This window comes from Cyprinus carpio, chromosome B3 (genome assembly GCF_018340385.1).
Source record: "Cyprinus carpio isolate SPL01 chromosome B3, ASM1834038v1, whole genome shotgun sequence".
Classification (NCBI taxonomy): domain Eukaryota; kingdom Metazoa; phylum Chordata; class Actinopteri; order Cypriniformes; family Cyprinidae; genus Cyprinus; species Cyprinus carpio.
Genome location: NC_056599.1, coordinates 33,677,347 through 33,696,237, shown reverse-complemented (window position 1 = coordinate 33,696,237; position 18,891 = coordinate 33,677,347). Strand labels below are relative to the sequence as shown.

The 18,891-nt window shown below is 39.2% G+C and overlaps 1 protein-coding gene across 3 annotated transcripts in view; it reads left to right on the top strand.

Moving 5' to 3' along the window:
• LOC109062058 (xylosyltransferase 2-like) overlaps positions 1 to 18,425 on the top strand; it is a 30,199-nt gene extending 11,774 nt beyond the window's left edge. The window contains exons 2-11 of one of the 3 annotated variants that reach the window (XM_042720889.1): positions 4,755 to 5,262; positions 5,356 to 5,531; positions 8,391 to 8,593; positions 10,176 to 10,256; positions 11,993 to 12,209; positions 12,438 to 12,614; positions 12,840 to 13,096; positions 14,210 to 14,405; positions 14,806 to 15,139; positions 15,815 to 18,425. In XM_042720889.1, the coding sequence (XP_042576823.1) occupies positions 4,755 to 5,262; positions 5,356 to 5,531; positions 8,391 to 8,593; positions 10,176 to 10,256; positions 11,993 to 12,209; positions 12,438 to 12,614; positions 12,840 to 13,096; positions 14,210 to 14,405; positions 14,806 to 15,139; positions 15,815 to 16,137 (2,472 nt within the window). In that variant the 3' untranslated portion in view covers positions 16,138 to 18,425. Of the gene's footprint in view, positions 1 to 4,751; positions 5,263 to 5,355; positions 5,532 to 8,390; positions 8,594 to 10,175; positions 10,257 to 11,992; positions 12,210 to 12,437; positions 12,615 to 12,839; positions 13,097 to 14,209; positions 14,406 to 14,805; positions 15,140 to 15,814 lie in introns of all 3 variants that reach the window. The other 2 variants (XM_042720888.1, XM_042720887.1) reach the window with 2 other exon arrangements.
• Positions 18,426 to 18,891: the final 466 nt, after the last annotated feature.

Sequence of the window (18,891 nt, the reverse complement as noted above, 5' to 3'; positions counted from 1 at the left end):
AAGTGTTTGCTCCGACAGTGTTCTAAACTGTTCTGCATAAAAGTGTTTGCTCCAACAGTGTTCTAAACTGTTCTGCATAAAAGTGTTTGCTCCAAAAAAATTATAAAATTTGAATGAACACTTTGGACATTTTTGAACATTTCTGGTTATGTGTTTTATATTACAAATCGATCATATTCTACCATACCATGTTGAAAATGTATAGGGGACCCATGTGAAAAAAAAAACATACTTCCATAATGTACTTAAAATGCTCCATTTTCACACACTAATTTTGTACTTAAAGGGGTCATATGACGCGATTTCAAATTGTCTTTTCTCTTTGGAGTGTTACAAGCTCTTGGTGAATAAAAATCTGTAAAGTTGCAAAGACTAAAGTCTCAAATCCAAAGAGATATTCTTTATAAAAGTTGATACTTGTCCACGCCCCCCCTGAAACGGCTCGTTCTAACACACCCCCACATATCTACGTCAGTATGTGGGAAGATTTGCATAACGTCGCCCAGATGTTCACACAAAGAAAGAAGGCGTACCTTTTATTGTACCTTAACGTTGTAGTATTGTTGTTGCCGCCACTGCCATGTCGTATAGACGCTGTGTGTTTCACTGTGAAAGCGAAAACTACTTTGTTTGGCCTTCCAAAAGAGGACGATATCCGCTTCGTCATGCCCGGGGCTGATCCGTGCTGGTCGCTGAGAAAATACATCAACTTTGCACTGTTGATTGCAGAATGGGCTTATACTGTGGACGAAACGGAGTCCAGCCTGGGGTCGTCACATGTGGTTGCTGCAAGCACAAGGTACGCTAAACTAGAATCCGCCGTCCGCGCCGTTCTCAAGCCGCCCACCTCTGCTCATTCTAAGCCGGCCGCAGCTCACTCTAGGCCGCGGTGAGTGACGCTGTGTTGTTGAGAAAGCGAAACTACTTTGTTTTTGCCTTCCAAAAGAAGACACAACTAGAAATCATGTTTATAATGGGTTTTATGTTTATGTCTCGTCGCTCCGACCGGACAGGGCATCACAATATGTTAAGAGGCGTAACATTTCCGTCACACGCTTGAGGCATTCAGCCAATCACAACGCGGTGGACAGCTGGCCAATAACAGCACACCTCGTTTTTCAGAGAGATGAGCCTTGTAAAAATCGACGCATTTCAGAAGGCGGGGCATAGAGGAGAAACAATAATGTACAGTATGTGGAAAATAATGTTATTTTTTTTTTTTTTACCTTAAACCGCATAAACACATTTCATTACACCGAATACACAAAATAATGTTCTTTTTAGCAGCATGATATGATCCCTTTACTATACTAAAAATTCTGATTTAGTAAGGCAAGGCAAATTTATTTATAGAGCACATTTCATACACAATGGTAATTCAAAGTGCTTTACATAAAATAAAATATTAAAAATAAAAAAATTATCACAACAATAAAACAAGGAATTTAAAAACTTTGAAAATGATTTAAAAATTGATTTAAGAGGTTTAAAATGAGTTTAAAGCAGATAAGAATATAAAACGATTATACATAAAATATAGTGCAATCAGTTAGGACATTGCACAGTGCTCATTCAATAAATGCACAGCTAAACAGATGAGTTTTGAGTCTGCATTTAAATGTGACTTATTTTAGCACATCTGATCTCCTCTGGAAGATCTAGTGGTCTGTTAGGTTTATATTCAGTGAACATATCTGCTATGTATTTAGGTCTTAGGCCATTGAGTGATTTATAAACAAGTAAAAGTACTTTAAAATCAATCCTAAAGTGGAAGCCAGTGGAAGGACCTGAGGACTGGTGTGATATGCTCATATTTTCTGGTTCTAGTCAGAATCCTGGCAGCAGCGTTCTGGATGAGCTGCAGCTGTCTAATGGTCTTCTTGGGAAGGCCTGTGAGAAGACCATTACAACAGTCCACCCTGCTGGTGATAAAGACATGAACAAGTTTCTCCAAGTCTTGACTGGAAACAAAACATCCAATTCTTGCAATGTTTTTGATATGATAGTATGCTGATTTAGTTACTGCTTTGACATGACTACTGAAACTAAGGTCTGTCTCCAGAATCACACCAAGATTCCTGACTTGATTTTCAGTTGTTTGTCCCCTAGAGTCAAGGTTTGCATTCACCTTGAGAACTTCATCTTTGCTTCCAAATGCAATGACTTCAGTTTTTTCCTTGTTTAACTGAAGAAAGTTCTGGCACATCCAACTGTTAATTTCATCAGTGCATTGGCAGAGGGAGTCAGTGGGGCTGTAGTCATTTGGCGATAAGTCTAGGTAAATCTGGGTATCATCAGCATTGCTGTGATAGGCAATTTGGTTATTTCTCATTATTTGACTTAGTAGGAGCATAAAAATCCTAAAAAATATCAATTCAACAATCCATCCATCTTCAACTCCTCAAGTCAAGGACGTCCACTTAGACTTATGCTCTCCTATACTCACATAATAACCTCTCCCTTCTAAGTATGACCTGAACCATTTGATTACCATCCCCGTAACCCCGACCCAGTTTTACAGTCTCTCTAGTAGTATGTTATGATTGACAGTGTCAAACGCAGCACTAAGATCTAGTAATACCAGCACCCATAATTTGCCAGAATCAGAATTTAAGCAAATATCATTTATTATCTTAATGAGCGTTGTCTCTGTGCTGTGATGTGGTTGGAAACCAGATAGAAAATTGTCCAGGTATCCATTTGAGTTTAAGTATTTGTTCAGCTGATTAAAGACTACCTTTTCAATAATTTTGACTATAAAAAGGAAGATTTGATATTGGTCTATAGTTGCTCAGTATTTGCTTAAAGTTTGGAAAAGCCCCAAAAAGAAGTGAGCTATTCACCACTTCTAAGAGATCTGCTTCTAAACAGTTAAACACCCTTTTGAAAAAATATGTGGGAAGTGTGTCAAGATAGCAGGTTGACGATTTCAGGTGCTGTACCATTTTTTCCAAAATTTTGCTATCAATTTCTTCAAAAGCAGACATAGTATCTTCTTTTTAATATTGCAGTCGAATCTGTCTGACCTCTGCATAAGTTGGGGATGTGCTAATCACCTTCCTGATATTATTGATCTTCTCAGAAAAGAAGGAAGCAAACTCATTGCATTTGCTGTCGGAGACAAGCAATCTGACTTGGGGGGGTTTGTCAGTCTCTCAACAGTAGCAAAAAGATTTTAATTTTTATAAGTCACTATAAAAAAGTCTTTATAACAAAGTCTATCTACACATTAAAAGCATGAACACTAAAATCATAAATGAATCCTAAAAACATGCTATAGTGAATTTCAAGTTTCATCTTCAGCCACATCCACTCCGCTTTTCTGCATTGTCTTTTCATAGTCTGTGCTGCTGTTCATTTTCTCCAAGCTGATTTCTACAAAGGTTAGTAGTTCTTAAGATATTCTTAAGAACATCTAATTGGACTCAGCTGTGCTATTATGAGACACCACAAATATGAACTAAAATGTGCTTTTAACGTACCATCTCCGTATTAAAAAAATTATTTAGTTACCACTTTTGTAACGTTACCCTTCTTGTGGTCAGTCCGCACAAGATCAACAAGCTTGTGTGCTTTGTGGCCCCTTTAAATATAAGATAAGTATTCGATCTACGTCAGAGCGTCAACGAATCTTTCCACAGCATTGTTGGCAGGGCAGCCAGAGTGATTTTTGATGCTCTCAATGGTGGCGGTGTGAACGCACAGTAATATTTACAGATTCAAATGAATAGCAGAACTATAAAATTGCAGTTTACTTTTCGATATAATTAACACAAAATCTGAGTTGTATACAAACATTTATATTGCAAGTATGTTTTTATGTCAACTTTCTAGTGATATAATTATGTTTCTACATCAAATTGTTGTTGAAATGTAAACATAGTGCAAATATTTAGCAGATCGCTCCTTTTTAGAGTTAGTTTTTTAACTATCAAACTATGGGCACAGAATGGCATTCCTGAGGTAAATGTAACATTGTTCACAAGCTGTTTTATTTGGTGTCTTTACGTGTTTAAAACACTGAGTGATTATATGACACATGATACATTTCAGCAAGTTGTACTGTTTCTATCAACACCTTCTGATGTTCATTCATGTGTATGTCATACTGTAACTAGTAGTTGGTGATTGTTCACATGCTGCTTGAATAGAGGTGGCCACAGTGATCTGACATCAGTGACATGCCAAATTAAAGAGCACCAAAACTATACTTACTGTTTGAATTGCGTAAAATTTTTCAATAGACTCAAAAGTAACAAGGAACAATGCACAATTCAGTTGGGGGATTGAAGGCATGCTTTTGTTTAATACACCATTTAACAACAGCTTTGCACTTCAGCTAATGATTTCCCACAATGAAACACCCAATAACTCTTGCTTAATGCAGTAAATCTTAATGCTCCTAAAATATGCCACAGTAAGATAATGGCACTGAGTGTATTTTTGTGTTGGCCTGTCTCTCACCCAAACCTTCTTCTGTGAATCACTATCCTCATTACATACCTCTGATTCCTGCCACTAAATGACGCTAAAAATAGCCACGACTGGAGCCAGGGAAACAACAAATGAGAAACAAAACAAACACATGGTGCCTCTGGGCTCCCTGAAACGTCAGCAAGTTTGTTCTCAGAGTGTGAATCATCCATCTGTTCCTCCTCTGAGATTAAAGTTTGATCCTATTTTCTCATTTGCGCTGATGTGGAGAGATCTGGTATGACACCTCTGATTTATTTACTCCATTTTCTTCTCAGCAGAAACACAGGCGGTCGAAGTTGCCCGACCACAATGGGCAGGAGCAGAAGATGCACCCTGTGGCCTTTGAGAGGCCAAACGCCCTGTCAGGGGTAAACCACGGCCAGTCGAGGCAGCGCCAGGATCAGCCCGCCATCACCACCATCATCAGAAGGGGGTCTAAATGGAGAAACAAGCCCTCTTTGAAGGACAAGAATCTGGGCGGACCGGAAGATGGAGTGGCCGCCCATTATGATCCCTCAAGCAGCCGTAACTTCAGTGACACACGGGCAGGGGAAATGGCCAAAATCCATCTAGTAGCACCAGGAGAACCGGGTAGCGTTGAGGGTGCTCCTCAAGTCCCAAGCAGTGACTTTGTGCCCAAATGTGAGATCTCGGGCAAGGACGCCCTGTCTGCCCTCCACCGTGCGGGTTCACGGCAGTGCAGACAGGAGATCGCCAACATCGTGTGCCAGCACCAAGCGGGACAGCTCATGCCTCAGTCTCTGCCTCAGTTTTGCCCACAGCATGGTAACTGCATTCCTTCAATCATTATACCCACATCCAGTCATGCTTAAAATTTGACATGTAGAATTTGTTGGTTTTCTCCCTGTCCATCTTTAGTGATCTCCAGTGCGGTCCAGCATGCAGATTTCACTGACACTGACCTCTCCAAGGTGGAGAACCCAGTCAGGGTGGTCTTCATGCTGGTGGTTCATGGACGAGCAGTCCGACAGTTGAAACGTCTCCTCAAAACCATCTATCACAAAGACCACTTTTATTACATCCATGTGGACAAGGTAAGTTAGCAACCAACAGGTTTTTTTTCCCATTGAGATATCACTGAAAACAAAAATTTACTCAGAATTTGTATGTGTCTAAGAACAGCCTCATGAGCCATAAATTCATTATAACAAGGGTCTCGGTTTGAGCAATTTTTTTTGCCGCAAAATCCAGCAGTTTCAGTAGGAGTTTCGAGTGAAGGTGAAATATTTCTCACACAGATTTCACCACGTTTAAGTTGGTCATGTGGATTGAAGCTGTTTGGATTGAAGTGGCTTCTGTGTGAGCTGTGCTTTATACATTGCTACATTTTTAACAATAGACAATGGAACATTTTCTGGCTAAGTTTTGCTGAAATTTCCCTAACATGACTTCAACTTAAGGCTATGTTTACACAACAACGATGTAATCAAAAACAGAAAAAAATTTCCCTTGCATTTTTAAAAAGTTTCACGTATGCACGACAACGTTTTTTTAAAACAATTTGCGTTATCCGTGAAAACGGCCAAAAACGCTGTATTACGTATGCCAGGCCAGTAGTTGGCGCTGTCACCTTGTTGGTAAACAGTCCCTTTAGGGAAGTGACGATTATATGTTGTATATGATGCCTCTCCGCTTTTGGTTGTAATATTGGGGAAGTAAACCCACACTTTGCTGAAGAAGTGTTAGCAAACTCTTAAACAGCAACAACAGTGCCATGTACTCCACCATTGTTGTGTATGTTTGTTCGCGCTTGCCTTTAAAGTCAACACGTACTGTGCAGGTCTGCATACCTAACATGTACTGCACACGCGTTTTCAAAGATTTCTGTTTTGGGTGTTTACACAGAAATGATAATGGTGCCTTTTCAAAAACTTGCACTTTGAAACCCGTTTTCAAAAATGTGCATTTTCAGTCCACAAAACACTTTTGTTGTTTAAACGCACAGGCAAAACACATAAAATTTCCCCCTTTTTTCTCAAAAAACAACATAAAAACCTCCTAAAACAAAAAAAAAACTAAAATGTTTAGACAAAACCACAATAGAAAACTTGAGATTTTAAACTTTTTGAAAGAGTCAATGAAAAGCTGGCTCATAAGAGTGGGACTTGCTTACATTCTCTGCTGTGCTGTGTAGAATCAGTGGGTAGATGGGTTGCATTTGCAGATCATGACATTTTCTTCAGAATGCTGACATAGAAATCACTGTAGATTCAGCAGTGGTGAAACAACGTTGACATTTTAATGTCAACAGTGGTTTCAGATTTATTTATTTTTGTGAAGAATGAGAGCTGCTTTCCGAAGATATATTCCAGAACAAACAACTGGGTTATATTATAAAAAGTACTAAAATATGCGTATTTTATGTCATAAAGAGTGGTTAGTGTCCTCAAGGTTGGGTTTCATATAAGAATGCACCAAAATTTTTGGTAAAACTTTAGTATAGGGACCAACTCTCACTATTAACTAGTTGCTTATTAGCATGCCTGTTATTAAAATATTGGCTGTTTGTTAGTGCATATGAATCACATATTCTGCATGACCATATTCTACATCCCTAATCCTACCCTATACCTAAACTTAACAACTACCTTACTATTAAGCAGCAAATTAGGAATTTGTTGATCCTAAAGTCGTAGTAAATTGTTCGTTAATAACGAGAATTTGACCTTAAAATAAAGTGTAACCAAATTTTTTAGTTGACGAAAGAAAATCTTTTGAAAATCTTGACTTGAAATATGACCTGACACTACAACTTCAAAAGATCGAAAACCAGAGGTTTGAAGAAAAAGCAATGACCACAAAATATTATCTAGATTTAATAAAATGATATGTAAATTTTGGTTGATTGTTATAGTTTGTTAAAAAAAAAACAACAACAACAAAAAAAAAAACAGCTCGTTTACATTTGACATTCACAGATTGAAGTCAAAATTCAAACACAACTGCAAACTCAGTTTACATTGTTTTCCTATTTATGCAGACAATTCAAACACTTGAAAACACAGAATAAATAATTGCATTTATATATGCTCATACATGCTCAATGTCAGAAAAACAAGACCTCTTGTAAAGTATCTCTAAAATCAATATTATACTGATCAGTACTGACACATGCAGTTACAGTCTAAAAATGTAAACAAATATTTTAGCATTTTAAAATTGTTGGGGTCTATGTTATTGTCAAGTCACACCAATTACACAGAGTTTGCGTATATTTATATTTCACACAATACTTTTTATATAATTAGCATTGGTTTCAGGTTTTGGCTCAGGTGGTCCAGTATGCTTGGTTTCAGCCGAGATTTTGGTTTTGATTCACTGCAAACCACACCAGTTCAAACCAACCTTAGTCCAGCCAAACTTATCATGGGATAAAGCCACTTTGACCCAAAATGAACTGAATAGTTCCACACCAAATGCTTTAGTACCCTTAAAAACAGCCCTATGGATCTGTGTTTTTATTTGAGCTGAAGTGTTAGAGAAGCTCAGGGGCCATCAGCTCACAAGCTGGAGAACCAAGGCTTGTGTGTAGAGCTGAAGTTTGTCAGCCTGTTGCTGGAGGAGCACTTCTCTTACACCCTGATACAATTTGGCACAACATCTGCTCAGTCTCTTCCTCTCTATAATCCTGTCTTGTCTGATTTTAGTGTTTCATTCGAAGCCATTTCAGGTTTTAGCCTCTTAAAAGTAAAGTCTTTTAAAGCTAAACTGAATTCTGACAAGAAATCTTCCCGCTCCCAGCAGCAGAACCGTTATGACAGCTAGAACTGCGCTACCGCAGTAACATGATTTGAAATATTTAACTAATCATTTACCCAGAAGTGAAAATTCATGATATACTCATCTTCAAGACCATTGGCGATGATTGAAGACTGTTATATTGTGCCTTGCAGCGTTCAAACTACATGCATCGGGAGGTGCTGCAGATGGCAGAGCTCTACCCCAACGTGAGAGCTACACCCTGGCGCATGGTCACCATCTGGGGTGGGGCCAGTCTGCTGAAGGCCTACCTGCACAGCATGCATGACCTGCTGTCCATGCTAGACTGGAAATGGGACTTCTTCATCAACCTCAGTGCCACCGACTTCCCCACCAGGTCAGCATCGCCTTAAAAAAAAGAGGATAATAAAGTCAGTTCTACTGCAGTTTTTGAAGTCATTTGTTGACTAGACCTGGGGTTCCCTAACTTTTTTGTCATCCGAACCTATTAGACATAAAATATTCAGGCTAGGCTTTAAGTTAATATTTCAATAATTTAACAACACATTTGCATTTTGATGGTTCTCTGATGAGGGTTAATGCTCTAATGACATGCATGTATACAGAGAGTGTATTTTTTAGTAAGTGCTTTCATTGTTTTTATTTGAAAAGTATTTAAACGTAGTTATTATTATTATTATTAGTTTATATAAAAAGACACTACTATTGAAAATTGTACTGTGAAATTAAAAAGAATTATAACTATCATTTTATTTTACACTGTAAGTTAAAATTAGAATTCAATCCCCCAAATTCTTAAACCCCAAAAAACAAAGTCAAAAACTAAAAACATTAAAAATACCATACCAATCCAAAAACCCCGTTTGGGAAACCCTGACAAAAATATGCAAAGCACATTGAGCACATTGCATTCCCAAAGATAAATATAAAAAGGATAGTTCACCCAAAAGTGAAAATTCTGTCATTAATTACTCACCCTCATTTCGTTTCAAACCCGTAACACCTTCGTTCATCTTCGAAACACAAATTAAGATATTTTTGATGAAATCCGAGAGCTTTCTGACCCTGCATAGACCGCAATGGTACTACAACGATCAAGGTCCGGAAACGTAGTAAGGACGTTGTTAAAATAGTCCATGTGACTTCAGTGGTTCAACCGTAATTTTACAAAGCTACGAGAACACTTTTTGTGCGCAAAGAAAACAAAAATAACTTTATACAACAATTTCTTCTCTACCATATCAGTCTTCCTTACTAATATCCTTACTAATGTCTGGGCCTTGAACATGTCAGCTGTGTTGCTGTGTATGCAGGGTCAGAAAGAAAGGATCAGATATCATCAAAAAATATTGAAATTTGTATTCTGAAGACGAACCGAAGTCTTATGGGTTTTCTATTCTATACATTATTAGCTTTTCATTGACTACCTCAAACATTGAAACCCTGGACTAGTCAGTTCAGTTACTAGTTCAGTGCTATCTTCCTGAAGGAGGCAATCCCAAAATGGATTGCTATGAGGTCAGTGAAAAAGCATGAGATGGATTGATGGTACTGATTTAAGAGATACATGCGGAGGGACCTTCCCTTGAGCTTTTGTCTGAAGACGTCAAGTCAGAGCTGCTCTCATTGTGTGCTAGCGTGATGATGATGGCAAATCGGTCTCTTTCTCTCCAATCTGTTTTGGGAGGATTTCTCTAACACATCAGAGCCTTACAATTTCCCAATCCCTCCAGCTGTTGATGCTTTTTCTTTTTTAAAGCAAGCTAAATAAGCCAAATCGGTGTACATGGCCTGATGCACATGTAGACGTTGATACCGACCAAATCCTGTCAGAAGCAGCTAATTCCTTCCAGATGAAGACTTCACCCACGCCAGCCTGCAGTCAGCACTGGGTTTCTGACATAATCCCTCGCTTTTATCTCTTCTCTCCTCTCCTCTCTCACTATCATCTAAAACAGGACCAACGATGAGCTTGTGACTTTTCTCTCCCAGAACCGTGACAAGAACTTCCTGAAGTCTCACGGCAGAGAGAACGCAAGGTAAACTAATTTTAGATTCCACTCTAAGGGTTATTCCAGGTCGGGTAACTTTTTCTGATTTACTGTCTGCATCTAGGGATGCTCTCAATGCATTACAAGATTATCTGCTTTGATTGTGGATGGGGATTATGCAATTTTTTTTTTTTTTTCTTCTTTTTTTTCTTCTTCTTTGGATCAGAGTGAATTCATTCATTGAAATGTTTAAATTAATTCACAGAATGAATCAGACTTAGTTATTGAAGCATCTCTGTTTTGATGATCTCTGTTTTCGTACTCACAAATCATAAGCCTTCAGGAAACTTAATGTCCAAACAGTATGCATTAAAATCATTGTTCTATTCATACTGTTGCCTAATTATGCACAACACATAAAAAACATTTAAAAAAAAAAAAAATACTCATACTCCAAAAACACACACAAAATTTTCTTTTTTTTTTTTTTTTAAATGCTATTTTTTTAAATTCATCAAATAATCCTGAAAATAATGCATCACAGTTTCCACAAAAATATGAAACAGTACAACTTTTTTTACAACATTGTTAATAATAAAAAAATGTTTCTTGAGTATCAAATCAGCATATTTTAATGATTTATGAAGGATCATGTGACACTGAAGACTGGAGTATTGACTGCTGAAAATTCAGCTTTGCATCACAGGAATAAATTACATTTTAAAATATACTACAAAAGAAAATAGCTATTTTAAATTGTAATAATATTTTCACTGTTTTTTTTTTTATTTTAGATCAAATAAATGCAGATTTGGTGAGCACGAGAGACTTAAATTTTTTTTAAAAAAAAACTCTATTTGTGGGTCCGTTATAAATAAGGATGTCTGAGACAATGAAAAGAAAAATATCCTTTTAAATTGTCTAATTATTAAAAAAAAAACCGAATCCTTATTTTCATGTTGCTTTCATATGTTAGAAAAACATGGTGTAATGAGGTAAAAAAAAAAACTTTACTTTACACCTTAAAAATGCATATACAAAAAGTTTTCAAACATTCTTTACAAAAATATTGAATATTTGAATCATGAGGGGAAGTCGTGGCCTAGTGGTTAGAGAGTTTGACTCCTAACCCTATGGTTGTGAGTTCGAGTCTCGGGCTGCCAATACCACGACTGAGGTGCCCTTGAGCAAGGCACCCAACCCCCAACTGGCGCCGCAGCATAAATGGCTGCCCACAGCTCCGGGTGTGTGTGTTCACTGCTGTGTGTGTTCACTTTGGATGGGTTAAATGCAGAGCACAAATTCTGAGTATGGGTCACCATACTTAGCTGTATGTCATGTCACATTCACTTTTTCACTTGAATATCATAGTTTTATTTGAGTTTGCACCTTGAAATATATATAAAAAAAATAAGCTTGCACTATCCTTGCCATGCCTAAAAGTAAAACAGTAGATTTTTTTGAATAAATGTCCTTTGTTATCATTTCGTGTTTGTTTGTTGGATGGTTGGTGTTTTGGTTGGTTTACCACAATGATTTGGATTAGGGGGTCAATAATAAAAGACTGGTCCAAACTATTTTTAGAATTTTTTTTTCTTTCTATTCGGGAATTTCAGCCTTTTAATGAGAGCCTCGTTCTGCCTTTCCTGACATTCATTATGATTTTGGGATAGTTACACCGTCTTGACACTTTTGACATGCCTCAAATAAATAATGTAACCTAACTAACCGTGACAGTGTTTATCATTACATCAGTCACCATCTTGCTCTCTCCTGTCACGTAGGTTCATTAAAAAGCAGGGTTTGGACCGCCTGTTCCACGAATGTGACAACCACATGTGGCGTCTGGGCGAGCGCACCATCCCCGAGGGGCTGGAGGTGTCAGGAGGCTCGGACTGGTTCTCTCTCACGCGCAAGTTTGTGGAGTATGTGGTAAACTCACAGGACGAGCTGGTGACGGGGCTCAAGCAGTTTTATACCTACGCTCTTCTGCCTGCTGAGGTACTGGACTAATAAAATAAAATAATAAAAGATGATATGGCCCATTTAAAGAAGCAGAATGAATCACTGTTATTGTTGTGGCTTAATCTGGTTGAATCATAAATTCATAAGTCTGTTAATGTGATACTCCATGTTAATTTTATTTAATTGGCACAGCAGTGAGCTGTAAACATTAAGCACTGTGTCCCTGAGGGTATATTAAGTGATTCCTCTCTGTCTGGTTTTCAGTCTTTCTTTCACACAGTGCTGGGAAACAGCCACATGTGCGATACTTTGGTCGACAATAATCTGCGTGTGACCAACTGGAACCGGAAATTGGGCTGCAAGTGCCAGTATAAGCACATTGTGGACTGGTGCGGCTGTTCACCGAATGACTTCAAACCATCAGACCTCATCAGAATACAGGTCAGTGAACTGTTAAGTGATCCCTTCAGATAAAGTGAGTCAGAAGCCACACAATATTGAAACGATCACAGTGGGCGTCATTCACTAACCATGCATATGAACAATGTGTACAACTTGCACGCTATTATTAGTGAATGGGAATCTGTGTCTTTCTTACCAAATTGCCTTTTCTTGCTAGATCATAGATATTGACACCACCTCAACCCCTCTTTTCTCCCATGACAGCAACTAACGCGGCCAACGTTCTTCGCCCGTAAGTTTGAGTCCACAGTGAACCAGGAGTCTATTGAGATTCTGGACAATCATCTGTATGGGCAGTACCCTCCAGGCACAGTGGCACTGAAAGCGTACTGGGAGAGCCTTTTCGAGCAGGCTGATGGGCTCTCTTCCCTCAATGATGTGGCCCTCACGGCATACCCCTCCTTCTTTAGACTGGGCCTCCATAAGCAGGAGACCACTCAAAGCAGTTCTGAGGCCTGCAGGTGACAGTCCCAACCATCCAATCTATCCCAATTTGTTCCACCCAGTCCATCCATTCTTCCAGTCAATCCCTCCGTCCCTCATATCCATTGCTTAAATCCACCCCTCTGTTCCCAATCCATCCATCTATCCAGTCCATCCCAATCGTTCTATCCCAATCCATCCCTCTATCAAAATCCATCCTTTCATCCCAATTCATCCATCTATACAATCCATCTCAATCTTTTTATCCCAGTCCATCCCTCCATCAAAATCCCTCCTTCCATCCTAATCATCCATCTATTCAATTCATCTCAATCTTTCTATCCCTATCCATCCCTCCATCAAAATCATCCATCCCAATCCATCTATCCAATCCATCGCAATCTTTCTATCCAAACCATCCATCCACCAAAATGATCCTTCCATCTCAGTCCATCGATCCCTCCATCCCAATCCATTCATCTATCTAATCCATCCCAGTCTTTCTATCCCAATCCATCCCTCCATCAAAATCCATCCTTCCATCCATCAGTCCATCCCAATTCCTCTATCCCAGTACATTCCTCCATCTCAATCCATCCATTTATCCAATCCATCCTAATCCCTCTATCCCAGGGCTTGGCAACTTCAGTCCTGGAGGGCCACTGTCCTGCAGAGTTTAGCGTCAACCCTAATCAAACACACCTGGACAAGCTAATCAATGTTTTCAAGATTACTAGAAAGCTACATGTGTTTGATTAGGGTTGGAGCTAAACTCTGAAGGACAGTGGCCCTCCAGGACCAAAGTTGCCCAGCCCTGCTCTATCCCAATCTATTCCTCAATTATGTGGCCCTCACGGCATGCTCCTCCTCCTTTAGATTAGGCCTTCGTAAGCAGGAGACCATTCAAAGCAGTTCTGAGGTCTGCAGGTGACAGTCCAAACCATCCAATCCATCCATTTGTCCAGTCAGTCCCTCCATCCCTCATATCCATTGCTTAAATCCACCCCTCTATTCCCAATCCATCCATCTATCTAGTCCATCCCAGTCTTTCTATCCCAATCCATTCCTCTATCCCAGTCCCTCTATCTCAAACTATACATCCAGTTCTCCAGTCTAGTCATCACAATTTGATTCATTGTTTTTACCCACAGGTTTGAACCTATTGGCTACCCGGTCTCTGTGCACCTATATTTTTATGATGACCGTTTCCAGGGTTACCTGGTTAGGCAGGAGGTGCAGAACGTGGTGACCAGGTCCCGTGAGATGCTGGAGGTGTGGGCTGTTCCTCAATCAACTCTGCAGCTGGAACACAACCTTCATGAGTTTGAGCGCCTCAAACATCTTGAGGTGAGAAGAACAGGGAGGCCATTGTAAATTATTTTGTATACTTCACAGTCACAATATAAAGGAAATAGCAACAGATTATTTCTTCTGTATTGTAACATACATTGGAGTAAAATGGTTTACCGGAAAAAAAAAAAAGCACAGGGACTTTTTCTATTCATCAGCTATTGACTGGATGGGGGCAGATCTGAATGCGAGCTTGCCATCAGTTGTAAGGAAGGGGCAGGGTTTAAGAGGCCAAAATAAATAGAAGTATATATCACCACAACAAAGTTTATTGTTTTAAACGATCCAGTTATGACGTTTTAATTAAACATTATAAAGTAAAAAATGAAATGCATACATGAATCATTTACAAAAAGAGAAACAAAACGTATATTTTGTGCATGCTGTTTTGTACCAGGTCGGAACCGAGTGGGACCCAAAGGAGCGAATCTTCCGTAACTTCGGTGGTGTGATGGGACCTCTAGACGAGCCGGTGGCAGTTCAGAAGTGGGCTCGTGGACCCAACCTGACAGCCACCATAGTGTGGATTGACCCGGCACACATAGTAGCAGCCTCCTATGACATCAGCATAGACGCTGAGGCAGAGTTTACGCAATACAAGCCACCGCTTCAGCGCCCCCTCAGGCCTGGAGTGTGGACGGTGCGCGTGCTGCGGTTGTGGGAGCGTGTAGCAGAAACTCGGTTTTTGGTCATGCCTCTGGCCTTCAAGGGACGTGAGCCCCTGCGCACAGGTGAGACATCAATGAGAAATATTACAATTTAAAACAGCATTGTTTTTCCAGTCTTCAGTGTCACATGATTCTTATTTATTAAAATTATTAGTAAAAAAAATTTTTGCCATCCATGATGATTTTTTTTTTTTTCAGGATTCATGAATCATTAATATAAAACATAAATCACATTATATTTTTTTTTTTCAGGATTCATGTTTTTGTAATAGAAATCTTTTGTTACATTATAAATGCCTCTACTGACATTTTTGGTCAATTTAACCCATACAAAAAAAAAAAATAAAAAAAAAAAATATATATATATATATATATAAACTGACCCCAAAAATTCAAACAGAGAATACAGTTAAAACTCAGTAAATTAGAATGTCGTGGAAAAGTTCATTTATTTCAGTAATTCAACTCAAATTGTGAAACTCGTGTATAAAATAAATTCAGTGCACACAGACTGAAGTAGTTTAAGTCTTTGGTTCTTTTAATTGTGATGATTTTGGCTCACATTTAACAATGTTCCCTTCCCTTCCCTTCCCTTCCCTTCCCTTCCCTTCCCTTCCCTTCCTTCCCTTCCCTTCCCCTTCCCTTCCCTTCCCTTCCCTTCCCTTCCCTTCCCTTCCCTTCCCTTCCCTTCCCTTCCCTTCCCTTCCCTTCCCTTCCCTTCCCTTCCCTTCCCTTCAGAAGACCATGGTTGGGTACATGCAGGTCCACCAGGTAATGTGTATTTGGAGCAAAGCTTCCAGCAGCTCGCCCACGTGTTGAAGCTGCCGCCCAGTGAGCCTGCCCTGCAGGAGGCGCAGAAGAAGACCTCCCTGGTGGGGAAGCCGCTGGAGGCCTGGGTGGACCGCTCTGTCGGTGCTTTCTGGGTCACAGGAGACATTTGCTCCCAGCAGACCTCCTCCAGTCCCACCATAAGACTCTGCACCAAGACCTCTTGGAGTTCCTTGTCCCCTGACCCCAAATCAGAACTGGGGCCAGTCAAAAAAGACGGTCGCATTAGGTAGCCTTGCAAGCTCGAATAAATGGAGCAGAGCGCAGAAGGCCCTGAAGAACAGTCCACAAGAGTGATGTTTACGAGTCGAGGTCTTTCAGACCATCCCATTACTAGTCAAGGCACCTTCTGTTGAGGACGGGAACTGGTTGAGGGTGAATCTACGAGAGAAAAAAACGTTTAAATTTGCACAAGAAGACTGCCAGAAGTGGACATGTGAGTCTTGCTTTTATAAATCAATGTTCAGATATCATCTAAATACGTTGTTACAAGGTTCGGAGTCTTATTAGCACATAGTTTACGGTGTGGGTTTGTGATACAAAAACCCAAATCTCAACGATTTTACACTTTTATTCTTTGTTACGAGAAAAAAACCTGTGCACATTATTTTCCTCTGTAAGACAGTGGTCAAAATTGGTATTTGAAGCTGTTGGAGGCAAGTGGCTGGAGTCCTCTGGCTGTATCGCTATGCTTATTTTGAAGCATTAATATCCAAACTTCAGAAGCAGATTGAAGAAGTGCACTTTACTGTAAGAAAGAGCTCCCTCCTGATTGGCTGAGTCTCAGCAGAGGAGGCGGAGCTTGTAGAAGCATCATGAATTTCTGCCAATGGATTGATATGTTCTCTCACTTTACGTGATTCAGCTGCTCGGAGACGCAGCACTGCATGGACTCATCTTATACAGCAACAAAACAAACACTAATGAACGCCGTCCGTCAGGAAACAAGAGTCTGAGTTTTGTAATACTGTGACTTTGTCATCGTTGAATGTCCTTTGAGTTGAAAACGCCTCATCTGGAGGACCTGCTTTGTCCGTTACTGCAACGTTTGCTCAGCGGCACACAAATTGCAAAGTACGAGGACGCTTATTGAAATTTTTGAGACTGCCTGAAGATCAGTCCGTGATCTGTCGCTCATACATACACTTGTGCTTGTATACCACGTTACAGTATTTCACTTAATTCTGGTCTTCCACTAGTTTGGTTCTCAACTACGAATAACTTTTAACACTCTGTCCTGAAATGAAGCTGGACGCAAAAGCTGGTGGAGACTTGAGTTACACTAGCTGCTCCAGTGGTACACATAATTTAAAGGAATATTTCACATAATCATGTCAATCTTTTTGACTTTCTTCTGTGGAACACAAAACAAGACCTTACAAGTAATGGTCAGATAACTGAATGAATGGAAATGATTTGTTTGCTATATTTCAAGTCTTGAGAAACAGTTATTTTCTGAAAATCTCCCCCTCCTATAATATCGCCCATATTCAAATCTCTGCCACTCTGTCAAATTACGAGACACGCAAGAACCAATGGCTTTTTGAAGCTTGAAAGTGTTGGTTGAATGGAATTTCAATGGAGGTTCATTAAAAAATATCTTCATTTGTGTTTCAAAGATGAATTGAAGTCATACAAGTGTGGAATGATGTAAGTGAGTATTCTAATTTTGGATGAGCTTCAGTTTGTTTCCCACACAAAGCTATCGTATAACTTCAGAAGATTTAAAATAGTGTGCGTGAGTCATATAGACTTGAGGTATTTTTGTGCTTTTTAGAGCCTGAAAGCTTCAGCAGCTTTTACGTTTTTGTATTTCTTTTTGTGTTCCACGGAAGAAAGTCATTCAGGTTTTGGCACATGATAAAAGAATTTACCTTTTTTTTTTTTTTTTTTTTTTTTTTTTTTAGAGAGCTGTCCCTTTAAATTCGGAATACAGTTCAGATTGGAAATGATCAGTCTCCGTTTTAACATGTCATAGCTGGTTGTTACTGTTTTTAACCACCCACGTTTGTCCATTTATGTGTGCTGTTTTGTTTTCTCGCCTTTCAGTGAAGACACTAGGAAACATAAGTTCAAACAAATGTGTCTTGTTCGACATGCTGCTTTTATTTGGCAAATGCAATGCTTCTTTTACAGTAGATTTTAAGTGCCCCGTGTTTCAAAGGGGTTGTTTCAGGTTTTGATTTACTGAGCAGAAAACTGTGTTTTAGGTTTAAAGTGTCCTTTTTCTCTTCGTGTATGTGCTTCAGTGAAGCTTTTGTGGTATCAAAAGAAACAAGTGAAATTACATGTGTTGAATGAATGAATGAATGCTATTTTTGGATGTAAAGTCGTATTTTAACCTGTCGGTGAGAACTTGAGAATGCTGCTTCAGCTTTTGTTTTACATTAATCATCAGTCTCACCGGGTCTCTGTGGGGTGTGAACACCAGTCTTAACCTGAAAGTTCGAGACACATTGAACCCGAGCCTTTTTAGGGTCGATGGGCAGCAACAGATGGCACAATAAAGATGTGAAATCAAGTCACATTGTCATGTTTTATTTATTTGTTGATTGGGAAGATTTGCGATTAATGTTTAAGCTGAATTTACACAACTGTAATTTGATTCACATTTTACTAAAGCTTATGTGTATACACTGGTCAAACAAAATTTTTAGCAACATTTGTAGCAACAAAGTTCTGGGTCATTTTGCGGTATTAGTTGGTTTGCGTTCCATCCTGCTTGATAAAACTACAGAAATCTGTATGATTACATCTTAAATATGTGGTTAAAACTTTGCACTTTCATACAAGCTAACTGTCAGTCCCTCACTTAGCAGGCTGACCTGCATTTCCATTTTGTAAATAATAATGTTATACTGAATAAAGTGTAAGTGTGTGAGTTTGAGCAAAGCATCCTACACTACAACGAAATTGTATTCATTTTTAAAAGCTTCATATATAGTTCAAAACTTCCAACACAGCAGGAACGACCCGAAATGGTTTGC